Source organism: Perna viridis, chromosome 8 (assembly GCF_037379345.1).
Source record: "Perna viridis isolate PV_CMFRI_1.1 ecotype Kerala chromosome 8, ASM3737934v1, whole genome shotgun sequence".
NCBI lineage: Eukaryota > Metazoa > Mollusca > Bivalvia > Mytilida > Mytilidae > Perna > Perna viridis.
This window is the reverse complement of record NC_142452.1, coordinates 42966274-42980829: the sequence shown is the minus strand read 5'-3', so window position 1 is coordinate 42980829 and position 14556 is coordinate 42966274. Positions and strand designations below refer to the sequence as shown.

The following is a 14556-nucleotide window of genomic DNA, read 5'->3' as shown; positions in this document are numbered from 1 at the left end:
GTGAAAAAAATTTGAAATTTATTCACCACTATTGTTAAATTTGTGAATAATTCAAGTAAACTTTTATCATGAAATTGAAAAGAAAAAAATGTAATTGAGAAAGGATAAAGAAGTTAAGAGGATTTTAGAGACTAAGCTGACATGTATATCAGGGTAAATAAACCTTGTCAAAAAGAGCAATTTATCAAATCATGCAGTTAAATGAAAGATTTTTTAAATTCTTTGAAATCATAATGTACTCAGTAACTTGTCACTGTTTGTGTATTAGTAAATGTACATGTACAGATGTTGTACAATGGATATACAATAGTACGATTTTGTCAAAAAAAATCATGACAGCCAAAGAGAAAAAAAGAAAAATGCCTGGATATTTTGCTACATGTAAATGCACCTATAATTTATCTTGACTTGCAATGGTATGTACAATGTACTACTGAACTTTTAAATTCAGTTGGTGTTTTGTCAAGTTTTTATAAACATTTCAAATCTTCTCTTGACATTTTGATTTTTGTGAATATTTGAAGTTAGAACTACATTTACTTGCATGCAGTGTGTGCCGTTTGCCTCTAAACCTTGGTCCAATCAAGTAAAACTGATTCAAGCAAACTACATAAATGCAGATGTAGTAATGTCATTCTCTTTAGTGAAAACATTCAATAAAGTACATGTACATGTACTAAGTAAATACTGTACATGAACTGTACACATGTGAACATTTGTAAATACATATAAATACCATTTGACTGCTTTGCCTATTTGTGGAATTGTATTATCTCATATGTTCACATGTACATTTTAAAATACAAATAGATTTATCTTCATGTTAGAAGTACAGTGTACACAAAATTGTACAAATGTACTTATGCATATGATTGTACAAAAATGTACATGTATGTACACTGTACATTTGATATACATGTACAAAAAGCATTGTGTGTACTACAATATAATTTGAATTATTCTTCATAAAAGGTCAAATGAGGCCAGAAAAAACAAAACAGAGAAGAAAACGTGTCCACTTGAATATGATGTTTAATTCAAAACTTCAAACCCACTCAATATCAATGAAGATATAGGAAATATTTAATAATCATTTAATTTATTCATATCAGTAATTGAATTATTTAATGAAGTAATTGTGTAGACTAAGTATCTATATGTATTGTGTATGTAATTGAGTCACAAGATGGAGATTGTATCTTTTAAGTACTTGTGAAGAAAGAACAATAATTGTACATGTATAATCTACATGTATGTACGGGAAACCCATTTATGATGGTGAAATAAGACATTTCTACAGATCTTCTAATTCAGGACCATGACATATATCTTGAACTTAAAATTGACACAATATCTAAACATGATGACAATTCAACTGTCAACAGGCTAACCAAATATTGGTGCGAGGTTAAACCGTTTTGTAAAACTTTTTTTAACTTCGGGAAAACACTTACCCAAAACATCTTGAATTGCTGGATCAACAACCAAGGTATCCATTAGTATTCCACAAAATTAATTTGATATTGTCACTTAATCCATTTTCGTATGTTTTATAAATTTTGATGAGCTTGTTTGTGTTCCAATACAGTTTGCACTTTGCCCTCGTGACGTTTATTTAAAAAGTATATTGTCTCCCCTTGTTCGGGAAAACCCCGACTGGTTCTAAAAATATTTGTACCAGTCTTAAAATAAAAACTTTTTGTCGTGTAGAGTTACTTCCCATGTCACAATTTGTCGTTTTTAAATCGACAATTTCTCATTATTAAAAGAAAATTTTGAAAAATAGAAATGATTTTGTTGACTGTTTATGCACAAAGTCTTAAAACCACTGTGAAGTGTAATTATGCACAAAGCGCTTTCAAGATAATTATTACACTATATATTTAAACTTGATAACATAACTGTTTATAATTTGTACTGATGCCAACTAAGAAGACATTGTTGCACACTTCTTTTATTCAACCCAGTTGTGTTGGTCTAAGAGTCGTACTACTACATACGATAGGGAAATAACTTTTTGTAGGTCTACCACTTTAAAAGGATGCATGCAATATGGGTGGCCTGTGGGGTGGCCTTGGACTAACATTTTCTTCCGGTGGGGTTGTTGTCTCTTTGGCATATATACACCATACCTATTTTCGTTATAATAATAAATATTTGAAAGAGAGGGTAACTGTTAAATTATACATTCGTTCATGGGTGGACCCAGACATTAGAAAAGGGAGTAGTCCAGGCTTTCATATTGCGCATGCATTTCTTTAATTTTTCACCAACTTTTCCAGCCAAGGGAGAGCCTAATGGTACCAGTATCGTATTGCATATCCCTGAGCGGGTATACATCAAAACATGGATGCCATAAAAATATAGTGCATTTTCTTTTCGCCTCTCTACAAACTAATGTTTTGTCAAAAGACATGAACAATGACTTACAAAATAGAGCAAACATCACACTGTAAGATGAAGAACTTTTTTAAAAGAAAATCTAACATATTATCATAAAAATGTTCTACTGAAAAGGTTGGTTTGGTGAGTGCAAAACGAAAGTGAAAGTAGGGAAAATGGCTATTTATAGTTCAAGACTACTTTTCTGTCCAATCTTCGTGGACTCACCCTATTTTCTTTAGGGGAAATTATTTTTTCACATGTCCTTAGAAATGCTACATAAGTGAAAGTTTATTGAATCAATTTACATATTTTTTAAAAAATCCTAAAAATATGCACTTCACTATAGAAGTCTATGGGAAAATTAATACGATATTGAGACCTAGTAAGCCAGTTTTTCAAGTAAAGTTGGATATTCAGCAAGTGGTCTTTACCAGCTGAAAAAGTAGTACCCCAATACAGGTAACACTTTTAAGATGAATTAGCCAACTTTTGAACCTGATTTTTTATGGTAGCTCTGGTTTTTTGCATTTATGGTTAATCTTTACCAAATTTGGAAATGCATTTTGTTTTCATGAATTTGTAGGATATCAGTTCAATAAAATTATTATCTTGACTATTTATGATGAGCATATCTATATTCAGGTAACCTAAAGCAAGTAATACTCCTGCATAAAGGATAGTTTTCAAGTTACAACACATTTTAAGTATGTGGTTAGGACTTGAAAATAGTCATTTTCCATACATTGCCTCTTATATATGAAAAAATGAATATTTTTTTTATTTTTTGTTTTTCTTTCAAATAAATAGCTAAAATGATTTGCCATATAACTGTGTGGTTGATTTAAACACAGAAATGTCACAAAAGTCATCAGCCAATTTTTTAGTGGACTTTTTTTAGTGGTTCAAATGGACAGATTCTAATGCGGCAAGAAAAATAATGGTGTTTTTTTCATATAAAAACTGAATTTTTTCAAAAAGTATCTAAAGCAGACAATTGTTATTATAATATTTATACCAGTAAACTATATTTCTTGCATCATAGCTATCTGTTTTAAAGAAAAAATCCTTTTCCTGTCACATTGAGGTCCATTTGTATCTGCCTGGGGTACCAAAATGGCTTAAAATCTGTATTTTCTGCATATGAAAAGCTATATTTTTTTAAAACTATGATATTGGTATAATTTTTTCTGGATTTATTATAATTGAAATGACCATATCTATAGTTTAAAACAGTTGGTTGTACCGGTCATTATACTTTACTTTAAACAAGAGGCTCCCTTGAGTTAAAGACAAAAAAGGAGGTTCGGATATTAATATTTCCATATATGGAACTCACAAGTGGGGATTAAATAATGATTTGGAACTCATAGTACAGCTTTTGTATCTACCATGTCAGAATAAACCACAAAGTTGCTTAGTTTGATTAATGCAGCAGCTTTTAATCAAAAGTAATATTTTCTGGCTAACATTGAGATATTAGTCTTATGCCTGGAATAGGGTACCTATATAAGAATTTTAATAGAAAACTCATGTTTGTAGCAGGGCAATGATATTATGAATTTTCAGTATGGAAATGAATACTCTAGCAGAAAAACAACAACTTTTAGGATTATATTGAAATGTTTATTAGTAATAGGTACCAGTATCGTATTGCATATCCCTGAGTGGGTGTACGTCAAAACATGGATGCCATAAAAATATAGTGCATTTTCTTTTTGCCTCTCTACAAACTAATGTTTTGTCAAAAGACATGAACAATGACTTACAAAATAGAGCAAACATCACACTGTAAGATGAAGAACTTTTTTAAAAGAAAATCTAACATAATATCATAAAAATGTTCTACTGAAAAGGTTGGTTTGGTGAGTGCAAAACGAAAGTGAAAGTAGGGAAAATGGCTATTTATAGTTCAAGACTACTTTTCTGTCCAATCTTCGTGGACGCACCCTATTTTCTTTAGGGGAAATTATTTTTTCACATGTCCTTAGAAATGCTACATAAGTGAAAGTTTTATTGAATCAATTTACATATTTTTTAAAAAATCCTAAAAATATGCACTTCACTATAGAAGTCTATGGGAAAATTAATACGATACTGAGACCTAATTATACTGAATCATTGCATCTGCAACTTGTTGTGAACTGTTTAAGACAGCTGCGTAGAGATAAATTATGCTACGTAGTATGTACAAGAAAATGTAGAAAGGTCCTTAAGGGTGAATTAAACAAATTAAATTGTTTTACTAATAATTATACCCAAAACAAATTACCGTTTCGCTACGCTCAGTGGGACTTATTCTAGACCAGCTCATGGAAGGCTTGAAAGCAAGCCCTTGTAAATGAAGGGTATAATAAAGTTACCAAGCTGATGAAATCTAGGCAGTATCTCGAAAGTTATATATTCCGTATAACAAATGCCAACATCAGGGTAAAAACCGGAAAATTTGAAACCACCTCTGTTGTCCAGACTTCAAATGAATGGTGGGTTAAACCAGGTTTTATAGCGCGCTGAAGTCGACCTACTAGACTCAAAACAATGCTTGGAATCTTTATTGAAAGTATCGCGTTCTTAAGCATTCAAAGATTTTAAACTTTCGATCAAAAAATCATATCTTATAAATCATGTATATGCTTTTGAAAAGAAAAAAAAACAGAAGTACCATATCCCGAGTCATCAAGTCCAAGTTTTTGTTCAAAACGTGAAAATAGGAAACAAAAACCATTTAAATGCACTATAAAAAAAAAATTACAAACAAACAAAAAAAACAACACTCAGACACTTTACTAAGAACTCGCATTTAGAACACCAACCAAAGTGACATTAGACAATATGAACAGATATAGCGAATTTTAAGAAACATTCAGTTACAAAGAGGACTGGTGTAAGGATTATAGTACAATGGAGAACAACACAAGTTGCGATGTGTGAGATAAAACACTGCATACTTGGAGCAGCTGAGATTTTATTACACAGTATTTTAATAAATATCAAAGATTGTCCCTCAAATTGTCTCTGAGTTTAATCATGAAAGCTTTCCTCAATTATCAATTTCGGGATACATAAATATGTTTCTGTATTGTGCTTAATTTTTCCACTCGGTCTGGTTTGAAAGGTAAGAGAGACAACTCTAACATCATTTCAACCGCCTTGAAAAAAATATTTAGCATCGCCAGAGGGTGCGAGAACACAATTAATTCCCCTTGGTAATATAGTTCCTTATGGAAACTTATTTGCTGAAGTTTTGCCTCTAATTGGTAGAAAATAGGTTAAAATTATATGGGATTTTTTTAATTAATCAATTCTGACTAAAAGTTGTGATTTGGTTCAGTGGAAGAAGGTTAAAATGTAGGACTTTTAACTCAATTCATTTGTCATGTTTACCCCATCTCCGAATTATATGTATTAATTTCAGAAAATGATGGTAAAAATTTCTACAATTTATATATAAAATCCTGTTTGTACATATCTTTAGGCCAGAGAAGTTTTATTCAGTTTGCGCCGGTGGAATTTTTTTAATCTGCTCAAATGTGTATATTGAAATGCACTTGAAAATTAATTGCGGTCTCCTGCCAGAGAACAATTAAGGGGAAATCGTAAAAGTTTTTGAAAATTTAACAAATTATTCCTATGCAGATGGCGCAGGGCCGTATTGCATATTTTTGTCCTACCATCTATGAAAATAAGGGACTGAAAGGGGGACAAGGTGTTCACATTGTTAATCCGAATAAAATAAATAATTCTGATGTCAATGTGCTCCTTTTGAAATTCTATTTTTAGAGGATATAATTGTCTTTAACCCTTTTTGAGGTAAGGGGTGCAAAATTCAAAATCAAGTTTTCACATTTTGGCTGCGATTAATTGCTAATATTTTTTAAATTTGATTTCTTTATTTTTTTTAAATCAGATTTCTCTTACAGCTTTCGAGTTTTAAGGGTTAACAGAGGGCTACGCCCCCCCAAAAAATATTGTTTTTATATTTGATCCGATCTTGATTTGGTTTTATATTAGGTTCCTTATAGAAATCCCTCTCTGCGCTTTTCAATAAGATTTCAGGTATCTTATGGTTTTGGGAATTTTAACTGTTCAAAGAGGTTACGTTCCAAAAATATAAACTATTTTTTTCTTTTTTGTCCGATTTTGATTTTTCATTTTGATTTGATTCCTTTTGGAAATCCTTGTCTGCGTTTATCTCTTACGGTTTTCGAGTTTTAGGGTGATTATTTTTTTCAAGTTTTAGTCCTATTTTGAATTTTTATTTATTTGATTCCCTATAGTAATCCCTGCATGCATTATTCATTCCTTTTATCTCGTACGGTTCTCGAGTTATAAAGGGCCAAATGTGACCACGTTTAAAAAAATCATTTTTTAAAATTTTTGGTCTGATTTTGAATTTTTATTTATTACATTCCCCTGGAAGATTATGTCTGCGTTTTCTATCGAATTTACATACCTGACGGTTTTCAGTTGCAGGGTTCGACGGCAGCGGTTTCTGATTAGCACCCTTAAAGCAGAACATTTGTTTTCACCTTTAATTGAATTTTCAAATTTTGTGCAATATTGCATTTGTCCAAAACAGTTGTAAGTTTCTATGCTAGCGTTTAGGTATAAGTGTGTCTAAGAATGATATTGTGTAAACAGTTGCCTACAATGAACAGAGTTCAGGATGCTGCTCTCTTTGAAGCTCTTTATGTAATTTAAAACGCGATATATATATATATATATATATATATATATATATATATATATATATATATATATATATATATATATATATATATATATATATATATATATATATATATATATATATATATTTATCGCAACTGTCTACATATCTCCTGAAAATTCAAAGCATTATACTGAAGGAATTAATCCGTTTACCACAGATTGTTAATCAACATTACTCGATATAGTAATCTAGGACATGTCGTGGTATTGGTATTACAATGGTTACACTAAAACAAAACCGGATTACATCAAGTATGATGATGATACGAATATAGAATTAGATGATAAACATTATGTTACTGATAATATAAGTCTAAGAAATAATTTGGACCACAAACTCATAAATAAATGTGGTAGACTACTTTTAAATCTATGCAAAGAAACTGGTCTTAGGATCCTGAATGGGAAAACTATAGGTGACCTTACAGGCAAATATACATATATTACTTATAATGGCTGTAGTGATGTAGATTATATGTTAATGATTTTAACAATAATAGTAATAATAATAATAATAATAATAATAATAATAATAATAATAATATTAAAAACAATTTTAATTCAAAAGGTGATTTTTCCAAGGGAATTACTATAGACGAGATAATCAAAGCCATTCGCTCTTTATGCAATGAAAAGAACACTTCAGCTGATCTTACTGCAAATGAAATGTTAAGGAACGGAGGTGTAGCAATTTGAAAACGTCTACATATTTTTTAATACAATTTTCTCCATTGGAAGATTTCCTAGAGCCTGGAATGAGAATTTTTTGTGTTATTACACAAAAAATATAATGAATATGACCCAAATAATTATAGAGAGTAATCAAAGGAACCAAGGTTATAGCGGTAATCAAAAGAATGCAATTCAGGGACAAAGACCTGACTTGGAAAACAGACATACACAACAAAGAACACAAAGTAACTAAAATCATACACACAAAGCAACAAAAGCAAATGAGCAACTCGGATTCCACTAAAAACTGGGAGCATGGACCAGCTGCACCAGTAGGGTAAGCATCCTCTGCTTTTCTAGAAGCATTTTTTTCTAGAGGAATATCTATCAGTTATAATTTGGGTTAACTTTTAAATAAAGTCATTTACCAAAGACTGTTGAAGTTTATGAATGTCAATGATTGGATTAGTAAAAATCAAATTTGTTTTAAAGACAAGTGTCGAACTTCTGACCACATATTTACTGTGAAATCGATTATAGATCATTATAAATCAAAACAAAAAGTATTTGCTGCTTTTATTGACCTAAGAAAAGCATTTGATACAGTTTGGCATTTTATAAATTCTTTAAACGAAATATTCCTATCAATTTTTATAACATTATATATGCTATGTATACAGACACAAACTGTAGATTCCATAACGGACTAAGCATACCATTTTCCTCTGAAAGAGGAGTAATGCAAGGTAATGTATTGAGACCCATCCTTTTTAATTTTTTCATTGATGACTTGACCCAACATCTAAATGGAGATATCAATAATCCAGGTAATACTTCTATATGCTGATTGTTTTGATTTCTGAGAGTAAGGAAGCCCTACTAAATTGCCTTAACACTCCATTTGATTATCGTACAACATGAAAACTACATGTTAATGTGGAGAAATATAAAGTTATAGTGTTCAACTCAAATGGTAACACTTTTTCAAACCATTTCAAATATGATAATTTCAACCTTGAAACAGTGTCACATTATTGCTATTTGGGTAGTTTTATGAAACATAATGAAAATTTCAAAGTAGCTATAAACACTTAAATTGAAAAAAGCTAGAAAGGCATATTTCAAAATAAAAAAAGACAATCGTGTTGGATGATGACCCATGTAAAATACTTGAAAAACTATTTGATACATTAATTTCACCTTTTTTTATATATTGTATTGAAATATGGGGTTTATTCTCAAACTTTAAGGATTCAGAACCTTTGAGATTTTACATCTCAAATTCATTAGAGAAATTTTGGGAGTTCACTGCAAAACATCAAATGATACTTGTCGAGCTGAATTAGAGCGAATAACTCTTAAAGGTAAAATTCTAATTTCTTGTGTTAAATATTTAGAACACAAATTGAGTCTAGATGGTTCTTTGGTCAAAGATATGTATATATATAAATAAAAATAATTATCATTTCAAATCCATGGGTTACGAAAGTTAAAATCATTTTACAAAACCTTGGGTTTCCTATTTTCAGTCAATATGCTAATGGCATAAAAACATTATATAAAGCAACTAACGGTAAGGATTGTTGACCAATGCATTCAAAATTAAAATGCCAAAATAAATGAGTCTTCTAAATCAATTTTTTTCAGAAGGCTACAGACCAACTTACGTTGATGCCATAAAAAAATTAAAAAGTAGAGCAGCAATCAGAAAAAATTGCTTAAGTGCACATAATTTGATGATTGAAAAGGGCAGACATCTGAATATTGATAAATCAGAAAGAAAATGCCAAATTTGTAAAGAAGAGGAAATTGAAAACGAAGAGCATTTTTATTACACTGTAAGGCATATCAATACAAACGTTTAACACTGTTTCAAAATATAAATTTTCTTAATATGTTTCAGTATCAAAATTTCAAACAAATTTAGTATCTAATGTTTAATCATAATTCAGGGCACTTCCTAAAACTGATTTCTGTCTATATAACAGATTGCCTTGATATAAGAAATAATACGTTACAATGTAAAAGAGTAATCAAGGGAACCAATAGGGTTTGTAAGTCTCGTCATGTGACTCCGTGTTTTCACGAGAACGGGTCCTAATCTACCATTCAAATGCATAGAGATTTGTCATTTCCAGAGCAAAAGGTTCAGTATGTGAAAGTAAAAACATATTTTTCGAGTAAAAATACCAATACAAGTGACAGATATCTATTTCCACATGATAAATGTGTTAAGAAAAAGCGAAAATTGAAGATTTTGCATTGTAATACAGCATTTCGAGATCCCGGAAGTAAATAATAAAATGCAGACCGGTCTTCGGATTTCAATACGTTTTACATCAGAAATTCCGGTAAGGTAAAATGAAACTAGGACGAGACTTGCAGACCCTATATCCCAGCGGAAATCAAAAGAATGTAATCCAGGGACAAAGACCATACATGGAAAACAGACAAACACGACAAAGAACGGACATAAAGTAAATAAAATAATATATACAGAGTAACAAATGTAAATGAGCACTTGGACTCCACTGTATTATTATCTTATTATATATGTTACATGCTTCAACATGTTATTCTCCTGGTACCAAAACTTCATCATAGTAGACATAATCACCATGAACCAAAAACTAACAGTACCACGAATACTAAAATGGGTTAGGGCAATAGTAAATAATACGTAAGTAAAGTGGATGGTCGCATGACAACGCCGACTGAAATTTATTACAGGATGCATCAAACACTCATGGTATAAATATATATCAAAACACATATATGTATACATGACCAAAAAAATATAATAAAATAAAAATAAAAAATTAACCTGTTCATTGTAAAGTCGTCGTGCTGAATGACAAGACTTGCACAAAACCCGGGAAACTTAATTCAATGAAGCGTGACCAAAAAGCCTATAAGCGCCCTCTCGACTACATATGACGAAACATCCAGGAGAAACTAATTTCATTCTAATGCACTACCCGTTTAAACCAATGAAATTATTCCCTACTTTCGGAGCTCGGAATGCAGCCATATTTTATTCTGTTTTTGCAGAGTTACCTCCGTAACAGCAGGTGTAATTTCGAAGTCTCTCTAATCGATGTTCGGATTCGGGTGCAGAAAAAAGAGGTAACTCAAATGTAAATGGAATCCCCAGCAGACAAACACAACGGTGTTTCTAAAATTTACAGGGTGTTTCATTTTGTTGGTAGGTTGGTTACATAATGATAATTTCATTTGTATCCCGGGTAAAAAAAATTTATGGCAGGGTCAGTAGAACGAGAAATTCCCTTATGACTTTCGAGATTTTCGAAAGTATTGTCGATATCGGATGGAAAACCTTGTGTCTTCCGAATAGACACGTGCTCCAAAAGGGAGATAAATGTTGACAAAATGTCGGGAATGTGTATATAATTGTGTTTGTTTGTATTGCCATTGCCATTGGACCATAATCATTTATTGCATTATGAGTTTGTGTCAATAAAAAATGTAATTAGTAAAAGGTAATTTATGACTGAATTGCATGAACTTTCATATGGTCAGTAGTAGATCCAATGGGGACTGTCTCTGTGGTTTGGACATCCCGTTGTCAGAAAACTTTGACGGTTGTTTCAGTTACGTTGTAATGTAGAACATGATACGTGAACTCTGATGATGATTTTTTGCAACCTCGAGTATTTAATGTATAATTATTTTTTGATTTATTTGGATATCGAATTTTAAATTTTTTTCCTCATTCACCACTTTCTTTAAAATACATTTTCTCGATTTTCATAATTTTCAGTTGAAACTCATTCGAATGATTTAAATGTTGCGTGAACAAATGTAATTAAGACTCATGTTAGTACTGGGGTGGTGACAGATCACATGGGAATGCAGGATGGTGAAGACATACTTTTTAGAAATTATTTTCCATAAAGCTTGCACGGTAATTCAGAACTTTTCCTTCTTTTATTACAAATTGCATTTCAAGTTAAAATTTCATAGAAAACGAGTTCAGTTTTAATAGTGTCATGTTAACATTTGAATTATAAAATTCAAATCTTTATATAAATAAAAGTACATTATTTTGACGAGGAGCTTCCATATTGTAGTTCAGACTTTCGACGTCGCATAGTAACAGTTTTGAAGCCTCAGCTGAATAAAATTCTAATTGTCTAGAGTTTAAAAAATGTGTCGCAATAACGTGTATACTATTTCACTATTTATTTGAAAATGAGCTCATGCACGGGTTTTCCATGCTACTGCTAGAGACGAGACAACGTCACACACTTGAGGAGCACCGTAATTAATACGAATGGAATGGTTGGGTCGTCTGTCTCCTGCTTTGAGGTGAGATTGATATTTTAATTGAATGTTAGTCTTAAAAATTATATTTCAACTTTTTTTCTTTTACGTCAACTTGATTTTGAAATAATTTTGATTCCCTGCCGATTTACACGGCGGTACGAATGCTGATGAAATATCCAATGTAAAAATTCCACGAACTTCGTTCCTAATACGGAAGCACTGGCTCTTGTATACATTTGTTAGACACAGATACTGTACTCCTACAACGTATGAGTTCGGAATTCCATTCCTCCATTCCCCAACCTCTTACTTCCCAGCGCCATATTGCATACCGCTCGTTCCGCCGCTCTTTGGAATCGGCAGAATTATTGTGAAATATTTACCATTTAAGGCATTTTATGCAGTTACTTTTATCATAACACGGGATAAGGTGAATAAATAGAAGAAAAATAAATGCCTACTTGATTAGAAAATCCAGCAATCCTGAAAATCCTTTGTGAAAGCAGATTAAATGGACTTCAAATTTGGTTTTTTAACTTTTTGAATGTGTAATTCCGCTTGATAAAATTACGAATTTAAGAATTTGCGAAACGAACGTATTAAATTGACCAACGAATTGCCTTTACCAACTTTAAGTTCGTTTTGTCAAAAATATATTGTATTCCGTAAAATTAGTGACCTAATTCAAAATGTTTGGTCACTTTGATAACTGTCTTCATTACAAATGCTTTCTTGATACTTACCGAAAAAAAAAAGGTTTTTTATCGCTTGATTTCCGGTGGGTTAAACTTCTTTTACATTAATATAAGATTGAGTATATTTAAAAACACATAATTACGTCGTAATTCACAATGGCGGTGGCTTTCAACATGTCAGATGCTAGAGGTTAGGATGGCACCAAGTCAGAAAATAGCTTGACAGACAACCTCTAGGACTGCTGGAGTAACTGATACTGTAGGCATTTTTTTTTTTTTTGGGGGGGGGACTGTTTTCAATGATATTTGGACAAATATAATACAGATAGGATGAACGAGTTTCCGTTCATTTTTTTAAAAATATGTGCACGTATGTTTAATTGCGGCTTGATGGTATTGATATTTTGATAAAATCGTAGTTTCTAAAACTTTTTCGTAGTTTTTTTTCATCGATTCTTTGCAGGTAGTTTGATATATTTTACATCAATCTCATGTAAGCATCAAAGTGACTTGGATTGATTTCATTCTGCTTCAAATGCATATAAGATTGTAAGATGTATTCAATAAGATTGTAATTTGTAACTGATATCAATTAATTTCTATTTACCCTGATATAATATAATGAAAAGATATCTCATTTAAATATGGATGTGTCCAAAATATGCGCTTAATTCTTAGTTTTAAGGTCACAATACTGACCTTGGCTAAAAAAAGAGAGTTTTCGGAATTTCAGATACTGCGTTTTAAAGAAGCTTTTATACATTCAAAAACACTTAATAAGCATCTTAGATTTTTTATTAGCTAAAGTGCATGTTGAATAATTAAACATATTCAAGGCCTTTAGGTGAAAGAATTGTACCCCTACTGCGCTATAATATGCCTCAATATGAACAGAAGTACTTTAACCCCGCCGCGTTTTTCGCCCATATCTCAAGTCAGGAATTTCTGGTAACATGTCTCTCTATGTTTTGTTTCGTTTTCATCTTTAGTTTATTCTTTGTTATTTAAGTATATAGGGGCTACTCTTTAGCTGTATAATGATGTTTTGGCACCAGCTGAAGCATGCCCTGTGTGATTTCCTCGTCGTTCATTGAAGACCAATCGGAAGACCAATGTGCTGACATTTTCATTCTGATGGGGTCTTGTCTCTTTGAGATATACACCATACCTATCCTCGGTATTTAAAAGTTATTGTTCACAAGACCTTTTTGGCCTTATTTATGTTTAGATCATATCGTCTAGTATGCATGCTTAAGTTCACTGCCGAAACAGTCTTTCATCCTAACTAAACGATTATTTTATCATCTACCGAATGATACTAAATTTGAGCCTGTTAACGGAAAATTCGAAAATTCCCTTTTTTGTCATTTTTTTTTATCAATCCTGACTAATTAAAATCGCCACAAGTCATCAAAAGATCTCCAGAAGTATTAATTGTGATAGTACTAAACAAAAAAAAATCCAAATAAGCCTTTTTTACTGAAGCATCAGTACTCTAGCGGTTTCGACATAGAACAATATGTCAATTTTTAAAAAGCGTTAACTTTTTTTTCAGTGGGGTAGGTATACACATTTTACATATACATGTAACTCCTAAACTTAAGTGTTACCGCATCTTTTTGATACCACTGAAGAGTTCAGACATTGTGCTACATGATTTTTGATTGTACAGAATCCGAGAACATTCTTAGGCGACAAATTATTATGAGATATAAAGGTACCTGACGATCATCATGAAGTTGATGATTGGGAGGGATGCACGGTGGATCCTGCCAGCCCTGAATTACAA

General features: G+C 31.5%; 1 protein-coding gene across 2 annotated transcripts in view; it reads right to left on the bottom strand.

Annotated features, from left to right (window-relative positions):
• LOC148610620 (myelin regulatory factor-like) overlaps positions 1 to 1631 on the bottom strand; it is a 105745-nt gene extending 104114 nt beyond the window's left edge. For both annotated transcript variants that reach the window (XM_088595830.1, XM_088595833.1), the window contains exon 1: positions 1455 to 1631. In XM_088595830.1, coding sequence (XP_088451956.1) covers positions 1455 to 1497 — 43 coding nt within the window. In that variant the 5' untranslated portion in view covers positions 1498 to 1631. The remainder of the gene's footprint in view (positions 1 to 1454) is intronic.
• Positions 1632 to 14556: the final 12925 nt, after the last annotated feature.